General features: G+C 35.3%; 1 protein-coding gene across 2 annotated transcripts; it reads left to right on the top strand.

Moving 5' to 3' along the window:
• The first annotated feature begins 2720 nt into the window (after positions 1 to 2720).
• Positions 2721 to 17392, top strand: LOC106759473 (cyclin-C1-2). Of its 2 annotated transcripts, XM_022779589.1 has the most exons (10): positions 2721 to 2988; positions 3786 to 3884; positions 3975 to 4081; positions 4485 to 4524; positions 5327 to 5371; positions 6736 to 6854; positions 6954 to 7068; positions 7572 to 7622; positions 9083 to 9230; positions 17013 to 17392. In XM_022779589.1, the coding sequence occupies exons 2-10, from the start codon at positions 3853 to 3855 to the stop codon at positions 17115 to 17117; spliced, it is 762 nt and encodes a 253-aa protein (XP_022635310.1). In that variant the 5' UTR covers positions 2721 to 2988; positions 3786 to 3852; the 3' UTR covers positions 17118 to 17392. The 2 variants fall into 2 exon arrangements, with proteins under 2 accessions (XP_022635310.1, XP_022635311.1); XM_022779590.1 differs by lacking the exons at positions 2721 to 2988; positions 3975 to 4081 and having other exon boundaries at positions 3788 to 3884.
• Positions 17393 to 17719: the final 327 nt, after the last annotated feature.

Below are 17719 nucleotides of genomic sequence, written 5' to 3'. Positions count from 1 at the left end.
ACCACGTGCTTGGTTTGGAAAGTTTAGCTCCATCGTTCAAAAATTTTGGCTAAAACACATTGAAGCAGACCATTCGGTTTTTTACTGTCATTCTTCTCTTGGGAAATGTGTTTACTTAATAGTATATGTTGATGATATTATCATTACAGGAAATGATGTTGTTGGAATATCTCAACTGAAAGAGTACTTATGTAGACATTTTCAAACCAAGAATCTTGGAAGTATCAAATACTTCTTAGGCATTGAAGTAGCGCAATCAAAAGATTAAGTTGTAATCTCCCAAAGGAAGTGTGCTATTGATATATTACAAGAAACATACATGATTGATTGCAGACGGGTATACAGTCCATGGACCCAAACCAGAAATTAAGGATAGAAGAAGGTGAATTATTCTTCGATCCAGAGAGGTATGGTTGGAAAACTGATTTATCTCACTATTACAAGACTAGATTGTTGAGAAACAGGTAGGCTTCGTTTTTACACCAAGAGGGGGGGTGAATTGGTGATATTTCAAAAACAATATCTTTTCGTAATCTTTTATCAAAAGTATAAACCTTTTTGAACTTTCTTGAAATGCAAGTAATGAAAATTTATGTGCAGCGGAAATACATAGTTGACTCCGTAATAGATATAGTCGATTGAAATTAAAAGTGTAGGGATAGAGAAAAGCAAACACTGGTTTTTATACTGGTTCGGCCAACAATGCCTACATCAAGTGTCCCTCCAACCCAAGAAGCAAATGCACTATAATGGTTGCGGTTTTTACAACAAGGAATTTATAGAAGACCTCACGTCAAAAATATAAATCTCCTCTCTAACCCAAAACCAAAATATAGCTGCAATAACCAAAACCAGACTTGCAGCAAGAATCTCCTCTTCTACAATCTGAACCCACGTCGAACAATCCTCAACGTGTAACCCCTGTATCACAACAGGTCAATTCCAGCACTCTTCACAGGATGCCAAGCCTTCAAACAACGCAACAGTCTTCACAGGATGCCAAACCTTCAATGATCAATCAAGAACCACCTTCTTTGTGCAGTTTCTGATCACACAGTCAGCGCATAAGCCTTCTGCCTTTGAATCTCTCTCAAGATAGATCATCATTGTCTTCTTGGAGAATTCTTGGAACTGCTAACACAGAGAATTCAATCTGAAACAAGAATGAAAATGTTAGATCATCAAAAGTCTCTGAACAATTCGTGTTCAGCCAATTTATAGTTTTCTGTCAGATTTTTTCTCAGTCGAATAGCCTACTAATTCAGTCGACTATATTAATACAATTATAACAAACAGTCAACATAGAGGCTCTCAGTCAACACGAATCAACACACATTGAATACAGTTGACCAAGTCATCAATGCTTAACTAACTTTTAAAAATATAGCCGTTGGAGCGTGTAAGCATAATAGAATTCCAAAACAGATCAATAATTCAGTCGAATGTACTCAGACCAAAGTCGACTGCCACATGGAAAAACATTTTGAAATTCTTTTCAATTCAAAACATCACTTAGGACTGATTCTCAAAATCTGTACAAAGATTTTAGAATAGTCGAATCCACTACAGATGTGTTCGACTAGACTAGAACTTTGTCACACAATTATAAGTTCACGAAAGTGCTTATGATTTTTCTCTTTGAAAAATGTGCAGTAAAATATTTTTGATAAAGCAGTTCACATTGCACATAATCATGTAAGCATGTTCCACAAATATATCACACAATTAACATAGGAACATACATCACAGTACATCAAACATGTTTAAAAAATATAACAATCAATACTATAGAGAATATGTAATGCAGCAATACATGTACTGTTATTAAACAATGTATTGTCATCATAAAAAACTAGATTGATATAGAGTTTGTGTTGTCAACAATCTCAACACAGATCTATCCTTTACAGTTGGAGTGGTTAGTCAGTTCATGCAAGTCCCATGTGTTGACCATTGGAATGCTCTCATTCGCATTCTAAGGTATGTCAAAAAGACTCCCGAGCAAGGATTGTTATATGAAGATAAAGGAAGCATTCAGGTCTCTGGGTATTGTGATGCAGATTGGGCATGTTCACCTATTGATAGACGATCTACTACAAGATATTGTGTTTTTCTGAGAGGAAACATTATTTCATGGAAAAGTAAGAAACATAATGTAATAGCTCAATCAACAGCGGAAGCCGAGTATAGGGCAATGGCGTCACTAACATGTGAACTTATATGGGTGAAACAATTCCTTCAAGAGCTTAACTTTTGTGACATCCATTATGAAGATGTATTGCGACAATCAAGCTACTCTTCACATTGCATCAAATCTAGTGTTTCACGAGAGGACTAAACATATATAAATTGATTGTCATTTTGTTCGTAAAAAGTTGTTGATTAGAGAAATATGTATTGAGTTTATTGGGTCAAACGATCAACTCGTAAATATATTGACAAGTCATTAAGAGGTCCTCGAATTGAGTTTATTTGTTTCACCTTAGTACATACAATTTGTACGAGGGAATGTTAGGATATTTATCCTATTTATCATGATTATATTGTGTTTAAGGTTATCCTAATTATCATAATTATATTATATTTAAAGTTACTCTAATTATCATGACTATATTGTGTGTAAAATTCTTCTAATTATCATGTAATCTTGTATCATTTTATTCTTATAAATAGATCGATGAATAATCCCTCTAAAATTATTTTACAATTCTTATGTTTTTCTTTTTGTTGCACCTCTTAGTTTTTGGTTCATAATTTAAGTGCCACTCTCTCTCTACAGCACTACGAAGCGAATCTTCACCAAGTCAGCAGCGACGCTCCTCTCAACGGCGGTCCCAGCCAGCGGCGCAACCCTCCCATCGGCGGCGGTTCACAACCAGCGGCGCTCCTACAGCGGTGGTTCCCAACAGCGGCGCAACCCTAGCAGTAGCTGCGATCGTCCCCAGCGGCGCGACGCCTCCTCCCTCCCTGTCTCCCAGCCAGTGGAAGGGTTTGTTTTTTCTTTATGAATCTTTCACGTTTCTTTATGATCCAAGTGTAGGGATTTAGGTTTTTGACGGAAATGTTTTACCTTGTCTTGCAAACCTTTTGGATTGTTAGTATCTGATTGCCACCAAAGTAATCCTAAGATGACCGCGTTGGAAAAACTTGGCTAATTCTTAACCATAATCATGCTTCCCCTCTTTGAATTCTCTTGAAAATAGTAAAGAAAATTGCTCAAACCAATTTGGCCCTCGCTGTCTTTTACAAGATTAAATTTTAGACATAAGTTCTTCATCAAGAGGGACAAGAATATACAGCCCACATTTCCAAAGTGGCAGTCCGGCCTGCCGCATTGCCATCCCTAACTAAACATCGAAGTGAAATCCTATATTTTGTATCCTAACTAAACATCGAAGTGAAATCCTATACTGTTTTTGTTATAAACCCCGCGTTTTCGTTTTATGTTTACTAATATTATAAAAATATCGTAGCCTTTTCAGTGTTAAAAAGGATTGTTTTTCCCATTTTCTTCTCTAAATTTACTGTTTTTTTTGTAGCTTTTTTTCTTAATTATACTCTTTATTATGAATTTTTTATGTTTAAGATTTTGAAGTTTGATACTTAATCCTTCGACCTAAAATTGAACGGATTAAGTATTTTTCTGCTCGCACATTTATGTTCCAGCCTTCTTGTTTTGTGCAATTCTCGTTCTTTTTTCATCCTTTGTTGAAAGGTAGAACATTTAATGTTGGATCAATCTTTAATGGGGTTCCTCTTCTAAACGGGTTTGCTTCACTCTGCAGTTGCACTGTGATTGTCCACCGTTTTCTGGTTTCTCTTTGGCTGAGTTTCACTCATCTCTGAAGAAATATGGCTGCCAATTTCTGGACATCTTCTCATTAGTATGTTTCATCGCCTCCCCAAGATTCCTTCTTACTCTCTGTGTGCATCTGTGTTGTAATTTGGTATTCTTGGGGTTATGAACCTTGCAGCAAGCATCTTCTGGACCAGGAAGATGTGGATATGGTGAATACACTTGACAAGGAAAAGGGTATCACACTGGAGGATTTTAAGCTCATTAAGATGCATATGGCCAGTTGTATGATCTCTTTTTTTAAGTCTTTCTTCAATCTCTATCATACATGTATTTATTCCCCTCATGCCACAACACTTTTTTTTTTTTCTCTAACCTTTTGTTTCTGGCTATTGCTTATGATTATCGTTGTTTTACTTGTTGATGTGGTGTCCGATTTGAATTTCTAGTTGCTGCTGTCATCCTTAGTTTTGAGTGCTAGGGATTGGTTTCAGAGGGAATTTCTTAGGATGCTTTTATGTATTTTTTTTTTCTGCATGCTCTTGTATATACAATGTTCTGAAAGATTTTTATAAAAAGTAAATCATCAGGGCTATCGTTATTGATATTCTATATTAGCTGTAGAAGTGTTTGATTTTTGTTATTTATCTGTGCTGAATTTCTTCTTTTTCCTTTCTTGCTTGAGCAGATATTTTGAAATTGGCACAACAAGTAAAAGTGAGACAGAGGTGTGGACTGTATTTCTTGAATATGCACAAGTCGTCTCTTTTACATTTATAATTTATAGTGAAAAGTATATTGTATTACAAGAGAGAGATTCCTATATTGGTTGTCTTTCTGGCTTAAACGTCTGTGCTTAGTCTGCAATGCATGAAGGGGAGAGAACAAGGAATTGCCACACTTCTTGTGGCCAAAAGCCCCATGGACATGCAGAATATGAAGTATATGTATCATGTTGATTCTTTTCCCAGCCTTGTTTAGTTTGTCTGTATTTTGATTCTCTAGTAAGCAAGACAAGACCTTCAAGATTGTATGACATGTGGTGTACAATATAGCCTTGTTTAGTTTGCATTCATTTTGATTCTCCAATAATCAAGACAAGACATTCAAGATTGTGTGAGATGGGATGTGAAATAGTTTTGAATGCAAAAATTTTAACTTAAGTTTTAAAAGTAAACTGAAAATTAGGATGAATCAGCCATTATGTCATTACTAAACCTCCTTCTCTTTCTGATCAAGGTGATACATCTATATATGATGGGCTTGTTTGTCATCTAGGTTTATTCATGTACTTTATACACCCGCTTTCCAGAGATTCTTCAGAACCATGGCTAAGGAAATAGAAATCTATAATCACTCTCAAATGATATGCTGCATAGCTTTAGTCAATTTACTATGTCCTTGTGTGTCAATTCACTATGTCCTTGATAAGCAAATTTTCAATATTTTTTTTTTAAAACTATAACATCTTTTGCCATTTATTTTGTGTTAACTCCATGACCATTTCTAATATTTTGGTCGATCTTTCAGGGTTGTGGCCACAGCAGTTACATACATGAGGCGTGTTTACACCAAGTATGTGTTTTGAACTTGTAAACTTCTATTGTTAGTGTACGGAAAAGTTTGTCCCGAAATTGTTGGAACTTCCTGTCTTTCTTTTAGATTCGGGATAGCTTGTACTTTATGCAGTACTTGTGATGCTTGAAGTCAGTAATGCAAAGTTTGCTGCTGTATATTTCATAATTTTTTTTTTCATTTCGAAGTCAGGATTTATCATAGATGCAGATTTTTTTTTTTTGACTAAATCCAATGTCCATATGAGGCGTGTTTACACCAAGTATGTGTTGCGAACTTGTAAACTTCTAGTGATAGTGTATAGAAAAGTTTGTCCCAAAATGGTTTGAACTTCCTGTCTTTCTTTTAGATTGGGGATAGCTTGTACTTTATGTAGTATTTGTGATGCTTGAAGTTAGTAATGCAAAGTTTGCTGCAGTATAGTTCATAACTTTTTTTTTTTTCATTTTGAAGTCAGGATTTATCATAGATGCGGATTTTTATTTTATTAAATCACTTGAGATTAAAGCAGAGAAATATATTTCTAGAGGGCTTGAAGAACCCCTCTCATGGTTCTCTATTTATATATATGAAGGTTAATACAATAGGGAGATGAAAAATCAAAAGCACTGTCCTAGACTGCTTGACCTAGGCATAAAGGTTATCTAACACTCAACCCCCTACCTTTGACGTAATGATTACATAGATTTACTAATTATTTCAACAAATCTAATGCCCAAACCAGTACTACTATTTAGGTTAGTGTTATGCAATTATGTTAGAGAAACAGATAACCCTCTTATTCTGGGATATGTGTTGTCTTCAACTGCCACATCAATTGCCGTAAAATTTATGGTGAAGTTTCCTAGATAGGTTACTAACTTTTGGATTTAACCATGCGCATAATTTTTTTTTTTCCAAATGTAACTATAAGCAGACAGCTGCTGTGTATGTCATTTTTCAAATTGGACAAGTAACAAGTTGACCCTTATTATAGAAATAGAAAATTCATCTCTAATATCCAATTCATTTTTATAAAACACGGGGAATGGACAGAAGAGAAAAATAAAATAGTAAGTGATCCCATCTTGTGCACCTTTTTTTGTTTAATTTGATCAAATTTGTTTTATTTATTGGTTGTTTGCTGCTAACTTGAATTGCATGCTTTTTACTGATGAAACTTAGTTTTTAGCACTTTTTTAACTTGTCATTGCCGATTCTAATATTTTTTATTTTCTTAGTAGATTTCAAATTTATGTGCCTGTATTGTGCAGGCTGTTTTCTTATTCATAATGTATCTTCTTCTGACCCTGAAAGTATATGTGCTTAATACCCCTCACTAAGTGTCAACTGTTGACAATCTTCACTTTTTGTTCATTTTTAAGGAAGAGTATGACAGAATATGATCCACGCTTGGTAGCTCCAACATGCTTGTACCTGGCATCAAAAGCAGAAGAAAGCACAGTGCAAGCTCGGCTTCTTGTATTTTACATTAAAAAACTATGTAAAATGTTAACCTATAATTTTATTTTTCTGCATGTTTTCGAAGTTCTCTTAATACTAGATTGCCTTTCTATGCTGAAACGACATATTTTGTATGCAGATGCTGATGAGAAGTATAGATATGAAATCAAGGACATACTTGAAATGGAAATGAAGGTTTTAGAAGCTCTTAATTATTACCTGGTTGTATACCACCCATACCGTTCACTATCTCCGTAAGTGTTTGATAATTATTGTTTGTTCAAATTTTGCACACCGGAGTGTGGAAATTATGAAAAACCAATTTTAATTGTTCATACTTTTCTGGCCAGAAAGCTTGCAATTTTAAGTATGTTGTCCACACAGCTTTCACTTATCTAATCACAGAAAGAAATTAAAGACAGAATAAAAACTGAATCACTAGTCAGGAAACAAAATTGTTTTTTCTTTCTAGATGACAGAATAACCTAATGTAAACTAAATATGGAAATAATATGTACGGAATAATTTCATAAACATGTCACTAAAAAAGTGATTTACATGCGTTCATTACTCCTTTTGTTCAGTCTTCACATTTCCCAACTGACAGCAAGTCAAACAAATACCAAGAATGAACATTTTGGCAAATTGAGTCCTGTCAAGTTAAAAATTAGTGACAAAAGAACTGGTTCAACAGTCGTGTCATTTAGATTATATTCATTTCTGATTTCTCATTGTCATTATATTGATAATTCTCCAGGTTGCTTCAGGATGCAGGTTTGAATGATCTGAACATGACTCAGCTAACTTGGTAAGAGTCCTTCCTGTTGAACTGATGAGATCAGTTTCTAAATAGGTTTTCCTTTCTTCTGTTCTTATTTTACATTTCCCATCTTATCCCCTTGTCCCCCCTTTATCGGCTCTGCTTTTACTGTTTCGCCTAACATTCCTTTAAATGAAAACAATTGGACTCTTGCACTAGAATTTCCCTTCTTGGAAGGAAATAATGATGAAATTGGCTTAGTTGGAGGACCAGGAACCAACACCATCTCTTCACTTCCTTCATCTATTGACAAATTGTCTTTTTTTTTTTTTTTTTTAAAGGAAAAAGAGGACAAAACACAGCATATGTTATTGTGTTTGTTGCCTTTGTAAGTTTGTAAGTAGAGGGAAGTGACACTCTTAATTGCCCTCATTTGAGGTTTTAGAACCCCGCAGTATTCCAGATGCACATCTCTTTTATACCCAAGCATTACCATATTCACTGACATGTTACATAACTAAACTAAGTGCTTCATGTTGATTTATCTATCATATTATATGAACTGTCATTTCTTTGCGTATAAATCATGACGTTTTTAAATAAGGCAGAAATATGTTTGCTAGTATCATCCCTTTTTGCCAAAATTTTCTCAAATTCTGTACACTAATTAAATTTAACTGGAGTCACTCTGATAAATATATTTCTTTTATATATGTTTAGATGATTGAGAGACTTTGGATTATTAAATAATACAAAATCTCATTCCTGTATGTTCTAGGTAAAGATTTTTCCTTGAGATTCCAATGTCCAGAGATGAAACAGTTGCTGTGGCATGTATATGTTATTCTTTATTTTTATTAGTTATTTTTCATGGCACTATGATGTGCATTGACTCTATATAGTATGAATGAGTTTTAGTTTGAAATGCAAAATCATATTCAAACAACAGAAACCACTGTACAATATTTTGCTAAAAACAACCTTTCTATTTATGCTACTTGAAATGATGTTTCGGTATTTGTTGCCTTCTAGCACTAGATTTCTTCTTTTTTTTTTTTTGTCAAGAGCTTCAAAAGTTAGATTACTTGTTTTCCATTTAATGCTTATGGTCACTATTATAACTACAATAGAGGATGGATCAGTGTTTTTCACATGTCTAATTATATAGGACAACAGTTTTTCATTTGAAGACAATTCAATATCAGTCATAAAATGTTTTATGAGAATTGTTCCAACTTTATTGTTGTAGCTTTGTTATAGTTTTCTACCATTTGCTTTTGAATGTTAAGTAGATTCTTTAAGAAAGTTGCTTCAGTGCTATATAGCTAAATCTGTTTATCCAGGAACATCGTTTATTTTCATATCACTATTAAGCCTGCTTTCTATTGAGCTAGCAGCTATCTTGCTAACGCTGTTGAAATTACAGTTTCTATTTATTATTTCATTAATAGTTTTTTTTGTTGGATTAAATTTCCAAAGAAAAAAAATAATGATGTTCATACTGGCAGGGGCCTTGTAAATGACACATACAAGATGGACCTAATTCTTGTACATCCTCCGCATCTGATTGCTTTAGCTTGCATATACATTGCTAGTGTACTTAGGGACAAAGACACCACTGCTTGGTTTGAAGAACTTCGTGTTGACATGAACGTGGTGAGTGTTCCGCTGTTTTTTCTAAGCACTTATTTGTTGCATTCATGCTGAAGTGTCTTAATCATCTCTTTTTTGTTTTCTATTTTTTGTTTACTTTATTTACAAGATTCTTGTTAAATTTGACAATAATCTTAAATTGTGCAACTTAAATTTTGAATGTTGATAGCCTGCTATGACTGCCGTGGAAGTTGGGGTACCAATTATAGGATCAATTGGACAATCCTAAAATGACAAAAATAGTTGCAAAAACTTTTGACGGTTTGGCTTTATTGCAAATGTGTTCGGTAATTCAACAAGAATACACAAGTGGTTTAGTTCCATTTTATATCCAAAAAGGAAAAAGGAAAGGAGTTGCTTAATTCCACCATGTGAAATACACTCAAAATACCTCGTACCTAATAGTGGTATCTCAATAATTTCTGAAATATTTTACTCAAAGGCACCTACCTCACTGCTAGAAGCTCTGGTGTGATACATCTCTCATTATCCGAAGACCAACATTAAATCAGATCTGATGCCTGGATGGTGTCTTGCAAAGTTACATGAAAAGCCTTCGTGCTTACTGTCCCTCGGTGAAACCCTTGGCTTGCTTTAAAGACAAATAGTCTCATTATTTGTTTTACACAACAGTGAATAAGAGATTAACTTCTGAAACTTGGCCTTTAAGAATCCAATAATTTAGCTGCCTATTCAACAATAAAAGGGCAAGTTATTGTTGTATCGATAATATTTGGAAAGTAGTGCTGTATCAGTGTCAGGCAATGCTTCTACATGGATGATCAGGTGGTTGAGTTGGTTTCAACGGATGTTCTACAATGGTTTTATTACATCATGGTCAGGCTTGTTGCAAAAACTTGAATCCCATCCTTTTATGATGACCCAAAAGGAGTCCTATTCAAACTCACGCAGCACAACTCTAATAATGACTATCTCGCTGACTTTGAGCATTTAGCAAGTCAGTGTCTGGTTATCTTTGATGTTTGAATTTTGGATTCTCACCATAAATTTGCTGTGAAGTCCAAGCCCACTAGTCAATGTCCTTTTGGTAGGCGATGACTTTGGCAAGACACTTGGAGGATAAAATTAATGATCATCGTATCCCTTTTGCAAGAGAACCCCATATATTAACCTCTCCACCTACACCATTGGCACTCCCTCCTCCTTTTGCTCCTGATGTTGTTTTAAGCATTTGTAAGGAGTTTACCTCATTGAAAACAAGGATTGTGTTTCCAATATGTCAAAAATACATAACTGGCCATTATCGCAAAGGACAAATTCTTCTACTTGCTAACAAAGATGATGAATTTGACGCATTAGATTAGATATTACATTGCCTCCATTGAGTGGCATGGACTTATCCATAGATAAGCTTAAAACACGTTGTCGTTGAAGACTTTGTTTATAAAAACAAATTGTGGTGACTCATGTCATCATCATGGTAGACAATGGCAATACTCAATAGTCGTGGGTCCCCCAGTTCCTCATGCTCCGTATTATTTCCAAACCTCCTCACCAGGTGCTGATTGGAAATGAATCCCATTTTGCATTGCCACCACATTTGTTCACAAGCTTCACTTTCCATTTAAGGTTACACGTCTCTTGTCAACCTTTATGTTCTTCCTATTAGTGTTGAAATTGTGCTCGATGTATGTTAGCTTAAGGATTTTTTGGTCCAGTTACCATTGATTACGGGTCTCTTATTATGCATTTTTCTCTTTTGGGCCAGCTCATATAACTAAATGTGTACATTCAAACCCACCAAACCCATGCTGTAATTGCTCTTCTTCACTTACCATTATCACCCTATTCTTCCTCTTTCTTACGCCTTGTTATTCAACCCACCTTTCACCCTATCTGGGAGATTGACACTATCTTACCCCAATACGCACCCATCTTCCAAAACCCTACCCACATCCCATCTAATTATACGATCACCCATCACACTCACTTGGCATCTAACTCCAAACCCATCATCTTCAGAAAATGTGGGTAAAACCTTTACTGATATTCTCATTTTTAGAAAATTAAATTGTTGAAGAAGGTCAATCAAATGGTTGGCACTAGTTTGGTTTATCTAAGCTAGAGCCCTTTTTCTTCTTGGGTCCCTTGTGTTAAGAAAAGGATAGAAGTTGGTGCCTTTGTGTTGAATACAAGGCCCTAAACTTGATCACCATGAAAGATTGTTTCCCAATGTTTGATGATTTGGGTGGCACATCTTGGTTTTCAAAGCTTGACCTCCACCAAGGGTTTCACTAGATTTGTATGGTGAAGGAACACATACGCAAAACCACCTTTTGTACTCAATAGGGCTATTGTGTATAAGATCTCACCCTTTAGGCTTAGCAATTCACCCTCCACATTTCATGCCACCATGAATATACTTCCTAATTTGTTCTTGCACTGAGTTTTGGTTGTTTGATGATATTTTGGTATATATTGACACTTTTGATTCCTATGCTTCTTAGTTAGAATCAATATTCTAGTATGGAGGTTTGGGTGGTGGTGGAGAAGAGTGGTTTTTGTATAACAAACTCTGAACCCAACAAGTTGGAATTCCAAAATTCCAATGTCATTGATGTTCCAATCATTATCACATCTAAATTCAACCATGAATTCTTATTCATATTACGTAAATCTGATTTTGGGAAAAGATGTTGCTTGGCTACATCTCCACCTTCGACTCTCTTTATTGTTGCATATTGTAAAGAAGTGGACTTTAAGCCTAATTCAATCTCACAAAACCGGCTTGTAAGGTGAGGTTTGCACCCACTTATATACTTTAAATTGGCCTTATCTCTAGTCAATGTTGGACTTCCAACACACCCCACTCACGCCGAGGTATATACATCTTGAGTGTGAGACTAGACATTAATGAGTGGTCTGATAGCGGGTGGAAGAATATGCCCAACAAATATTGCTAGGATAGGCTTTAATTTGACTTTGATACCATGTAAAGAAGTTGACTTTAAGCCTAACTCAACTCACAAAATCGGCTTGTAAGGTGAGGTTTACCTACTTATATACTCTAAATTGGTTTTATCTCTAGCTGATATGGGACTTCCAACACATCCCATTTCTCCTCATCCTAATATATTTTTTTTGTTACAAATCTCACTTCTATTTTGGTTTTTTCTTCACTACTGAGGGTGTGATTCTTAATTGCTGACCTTTCTCCCACCTTTATAGCAATTTGCATATCTCTAATCAAGTCCCTTGGATTCGGTTGTGGCAACCGATTTTGAATGTTAGATTGCAGTCCTGAAATATCCCTGCAATTGGTCTTCTGGTGTTTTATTTGCTTGTGACACCAATATCTTGAATTCTTGGATGAATTTTCCCCCACTCAAAACAACCACATCTTCTATTCTATTCCCAGAAGTAATAGTCACCATGTTCCTACCACATTTTGCTTTCTTTCCTCTGTCTTCACCCTCCTTCATCATTTTGACACGCATCACGACCTACCCCACTAACTCCCCTAAAAACATCAATTTGTGCAACTTCACTCTGAGAAGCAAGAGTCATAACATTCCCATCACAGTCTTCACCTGATGTATTTTCCCTACCAACATTTGTCACATTATCCACCCTTACAGCAACAACTTCTGTCACTTTCTCAGAAGCAACAACAACAATGTCTCCATCACAATTTTTGTCTTTGCCTTCCTCTTCACATATATTCTCTTCTCTCCTGTCTTGCCCTCTTATTCTTGCAAAACAATCAACTCTTCAAACAACAACATCAGACACTCCACTCCCCGAAGTAATGGTAACAACATTCCTGTTAGGGTATAAGGTGGGAGGATATTCAATATAAGTTAATTAGAGTAAATAATATAGCATAAGTTAATTAGAGTAAATAAAGATATATTTTGGGGAAATATACGAGGAATATTTATATTAAATAAAGATATATTCTAGGAAAATATATGGGAAAGATTTGTATTAAATAAAGATATATTCTAGGGAAATATATAGGAAATATCTATATTAAATAAAAATATATTCTAGGGAAAGATTTATCACAAGATGGGCGGGAAATATTTAATATAAATAAAGCTAGAGTCTAGGGTTAAGGGTATGCTTTTGATTTGTGAGTTTTGTAAGAGAGGTTACGCTCTCAGATAACTTACGGAGATCCTGCTCCCAGTTATTAGAAATAATTGACGGAGGTTATGCTCCCAATTATTGTTTACTTTTATTTATCCACATATTACAATCAATAAAAGATATTCATTCATTCAATTCCATTCTTTCATCGTTCTTTTGCTAGTTTTGAGTGTGTGAAAGACTGTTCTAGTTACGTTCCATACTCGGGCACGTAACAATTGGTCCGACCTGCCAGATAGTCAAGGAAGGAAACTGCTGGATCCTAATAGAGACGAGTGAAAGACATCATGGAGGAAAGAATGAATACAGTTGAAGGGAAATTGGAGAGCATGGGGCAGAGACTGGAGAACATGGAGTTGTCCATAAGGAGGTTGAAGGCAGAGTTGGGAGGAATACGCCATGAAGTGCAACCCAGTTGGAAGAGGAGAGTAGATTCACCCGTTTTCGAAGGGTTTGATCTGTTGGGGTGGATCTCTAAGGCAGAGAAGTTCTTCGAGTGGCAAGGTGTGACAGAGGAGGGAAAGGTGCACCTAGCCTCCATCAGTATGAAGGGAAGTGCTGGATACTGGGTTAGAGTTTGGGAGGAGAAAGCCAAGAATCGTTCGTGGGAAGGTTTGAAGGGGGTAATGGTGTGGCGATTTGGAGAACGGAACAGGGGCACAACCTTTGAAGGGGTGGCGGCCAGTAAGCAATCGGGGACCGTGGAAGAATACGTCCAAACTCCAAACGGGAAAGGACTTTTGGAACCAAACGGTAGAGGACTGATGGAGCCGAACGTAAAACTACGGCCGAAACCGAACATGAGAGAACTGCTGGAACCGAACAGGCTAGGACTATCAGAAGCGAACATAAGAGGATTGCAGGAACCAGATGGTAGCAGACTGCTGGATCCGAACGTGAGAGAACGGTCAGAACCTAAAGAGAGAGGATTGCCTGAGTCGAATGGTAGAGCACGGCCGAAACCGAACGTGAGAAAACTGTCGGAACCGAACGGTCTAATACTAGAAGGAAGAATGAAGGCGTTGGAAGGAAGAGCAGATGGAAGAATCAATGCCTTGGAGAGAACAACAAATTCTGTGAGGAGGTGGACCAGCAAACAAAAAAAGGGACTTGCAATTCTTGATACACTGGCAGAAAGAAAAGAGCGGCATGACACATTGAAAGACATCGGAGATCGTTATCTCAGGGCTTACGATTCTGGAAAAATGGTGACCAAAATGCTGGACGAAGAATGGAAGACATGGGAGGAAGTTTTACCACCACCCAAACCTCCAGACCTGAATTGGAGGGCAACAGTGAGTACCCGCCATATGATAACACAATGATGGAGAGAAGTCAGGAGATCAAGTTTCAAATTTCGAACCTTGAGGACAAGGTTGTTTTGCAGCGGGGTGTAATGTTAGGGTATAAGGTGGGAGGATATTCAATATAAGTTAATTAGAGTAAATAAATATAGCATAAGTTAATTATAGTAAATAAAGATATATTCTAGGGAAATATATGAGGAATATTTATATTAAATAAAGATATATTTTAGGAAAATATACGGGAAAGATTTGTATTAAATAAAGATAAATATACAGGAAATATTTATATTAAATAAAAATATATTCTAGGGAAAGATTTATCACAAGATGGGCGGGAAATAATTAGTATAAATAAAGCTAGAGTCTAGGGTTAAGGGTATGTTTTTGATTTGTGAGTTTCGTAAGAGAGGTTATGCTCTGAGATAACTGACGGAGATCCTGCTCCCAGTTATTAGAAATAATTGACGGAGGTTATGCTTCTAATTATTGTTTACTTTTATTTATCCACATATTACCATCAATAAAAGATATTCATTCGTTCAATTCCATTCTTTCATTATTCTTTCGCTTGTTTTGAGTGTATTAGAGGGTGATTTCGTTGTGTCTCCTACTCGGATACATAACAATTCCCCTCACGGTCTTGGTCTCCACCGTCCTCTTCACGGGTATCCTTTTCTCTTTACTTCTCCCAATTGATTGAATTTTCTCTTTCATCTAAGGGTTTCTTTGCTTTCTTTGTGTCTTGCAGAATATCTTTCCCAACAACCATACCCTTCTTTACCTCTTTCTTTCCTTTTCTGATGTCATGAAGAAATTCCTCTCTCCCCCCTTTTCTTGCCCTATCAATCGATTTTTCCCTTCCTTTTGAGTAATATTCTTGCTCTATCAACTGATTTTTCCCTTCCTTTTGAGTAATATTCTTGCTCTATTAACTGATTGTTAAATTAGGATGCAAACTAGTAGAGACAGATATCGAACAAAATCACAAACTTGGTGAATCAATAGAATATGTAGATGTGGATTAACAATTTTATCAATGATTGGTTGTGAAATTGATCTACTTGTCTCACACTAGGTTCGACATTACCTATCTTGAGTTATAAGTTAGTTCATGCATAATCCAAAGGAGACTCATCTTATAGTTGTTTATTGCATTCTTTATTACTTGAAAGGAGCTTCTAGAAAAGGAATTCTATTTACAAAGGGTAATGAGGTAATCTTAAAAGCCTACATAGATGTTGACTATGTGGATTTTATAGACGATAGAAGATGTACCTCTAGACATTGCACTTCTCTTGGAGGAAATTTAGTCACTTCGAGGAGCAAGAAACAAAATGTTGTGGTGAGATCAAGTGTTGACGCAGAGTTTAGAATCATGGCCTCATGGATTTATGAAATACTATGGTTAAAGATAATTTTAGAAGACCTGAAGATTGATTGGAAGAAGCCTATGAGAATATATTGTGATAACAAGTTATCCAGTGCAACATGATTAAACTAAGCATGTTAAAGTAGACAAAGACTTCATAAAGGAGAAATTGGATAATGGGACAATATCTACACCATTTGAAATCAACTAGCAAATGTTTTCGCAAGAGGGTTAAGTGGTGGTACTACCGATTTAGTCTATTGTTGGCGAGTTGGGAATGGATGACATCCACTCCTCAACTTGAGGAGAAGTCCCTTGGCTTAAATTGCAGTTAACATTTTCTTGTATGATTTTATTTATGTAATTAGGACATTTAATTACATTCCATAAGTAGCGGGATAATTAGAATGCTTAATAGGTTGACAATATATTTTATATTATTTGTACAGGACCATTGATCCTGAATTGTAGTATAGATTGTATCCATTATCTTCAATTAATATGTTATTATGCTTTATTTATATTTTAAGCTTAGTTTATATTTTTTTTATTATAAATAGAATACTCTACATATATATTTAACACAAGAGAGGTTAATTCCATACATAGTTTTCACTATATAACACTTTCCAAGCATTTTGGTTCTTGTTCAATTTGGATCTTGCCCCATAAGACATCACGTGGGGAAATTGGGATGATATTTGTTCTGCCCATCACCTTGAGGACAAGGTGCTTCCACTGTGTTGGGAATTGTTAGAAGTGCTTATCTCACAAATATGCATATTATTGCTAGATTCCATTTTCTGTTTCTAAAGCAGTGCAACTTAAGATGCCTGGTGTTTGATAGAGCTCCAAAGTGCATTAGCCATTTGTGGTGCCCCATCAGTTTAAAATCACTTTCATGCAAATTTTCTGAACATGCACTATACTAGAATTCTACTCATTTCAGATAAAGAAAAATAACTATTTTAAGTGATTGTTTATGTTCTTTGGCAGGTCAAAAATATATCAATGGAGATACTTGATTTTTATGAAAGCCATAGAATGTTCACTGAGGAAAGAATTAATGCTGCTCTCCAGAAGTTGACCTTGAGACCCTAAAAGCTTACCAGTAAATGCTGAATACGTGGAATGATTTTGACATGTTTTGCAGTAGTAGAACGCTTTCAAAATGTATCCAATAGTAAGGGCACATAATATGGGGGTTAATTCAAAGGGAGTGATGTAAAGGGAGTATTTCTTGGTTTTTTAGTTTATCTATTTACTGTGTCATAAATTGATTTATCTAAGCAACCTATAATTTTATTTTATTTTGCTTATATAACATTTTGTTCCATTAAACAGGAATACTTTAATTTTTGGCTCTATTTTGATTATGGTTCTTGTATTTTTCTTTTTTGTTTTGAACCATGGTGCTACTTATTTTTGGAGTTTAGTGTAATGGTGACTACATGCACATGATAAAGAAAATGTAAACTAAATTGCGTCACATCAATCAGTAATGTTATTATATAGGCATTAAAAAATAGTAATATATTTAGAAGGATGCATATGAAAGTGATTTTTTTATGACAATTAAAAAAAAGTATTTATTAATTTTAAAATAAAGTAATATATTTGAAAGAAATAAACATAGAATAATATATACTTAACTATCCACGATAATTATTGAATGCATAGGAGATCATGATTTTTCTTTACTG

The sequence above is a fragment of the Vigna radiata genome, chromosome 4 (genome assembly GCF_000741045.1).
Source record: "Vigna radiata var. radiata cultivar VC1973A chromosome 4, Vradiata_ver6, whole genome shotgun sequence".
Classification (NCBI taxonomy): Eukaryota; Viridiplantae; Streptophyta; class Magnoliopsida; order Fabales; family Fabaceae; genus Vigna; species Vigna radiata.
Note: the sequence above shows the minus strand (reverse complement) of the source record. Positions and strands in the feature narration are given on the sequence as shown.

Excerpts from the sequence above, each read along its gene's own strand:
- LOC106759473 (XM_022779589.1), top strand. The coding sequence starts at position 3,853 with ATGGCTGCCAATTTCTGGACATCTTCTCATTA. Across the intron at positions 7,623-9,082 it reads AACATGACTCAGCTAACTTG|GGGCCTTGTAAATGACACAT; the intron begins GTAAGAGTCCTT and ends TCATACTGGCAG. Across the intron at positions 9,231-17,012 it reads TTCGTGTTGACATGAACGTG|GTCAAAAATATATCAATGGA; the intron begins GTGAGTGTTCCG and ends GTTCTTTGGCAG.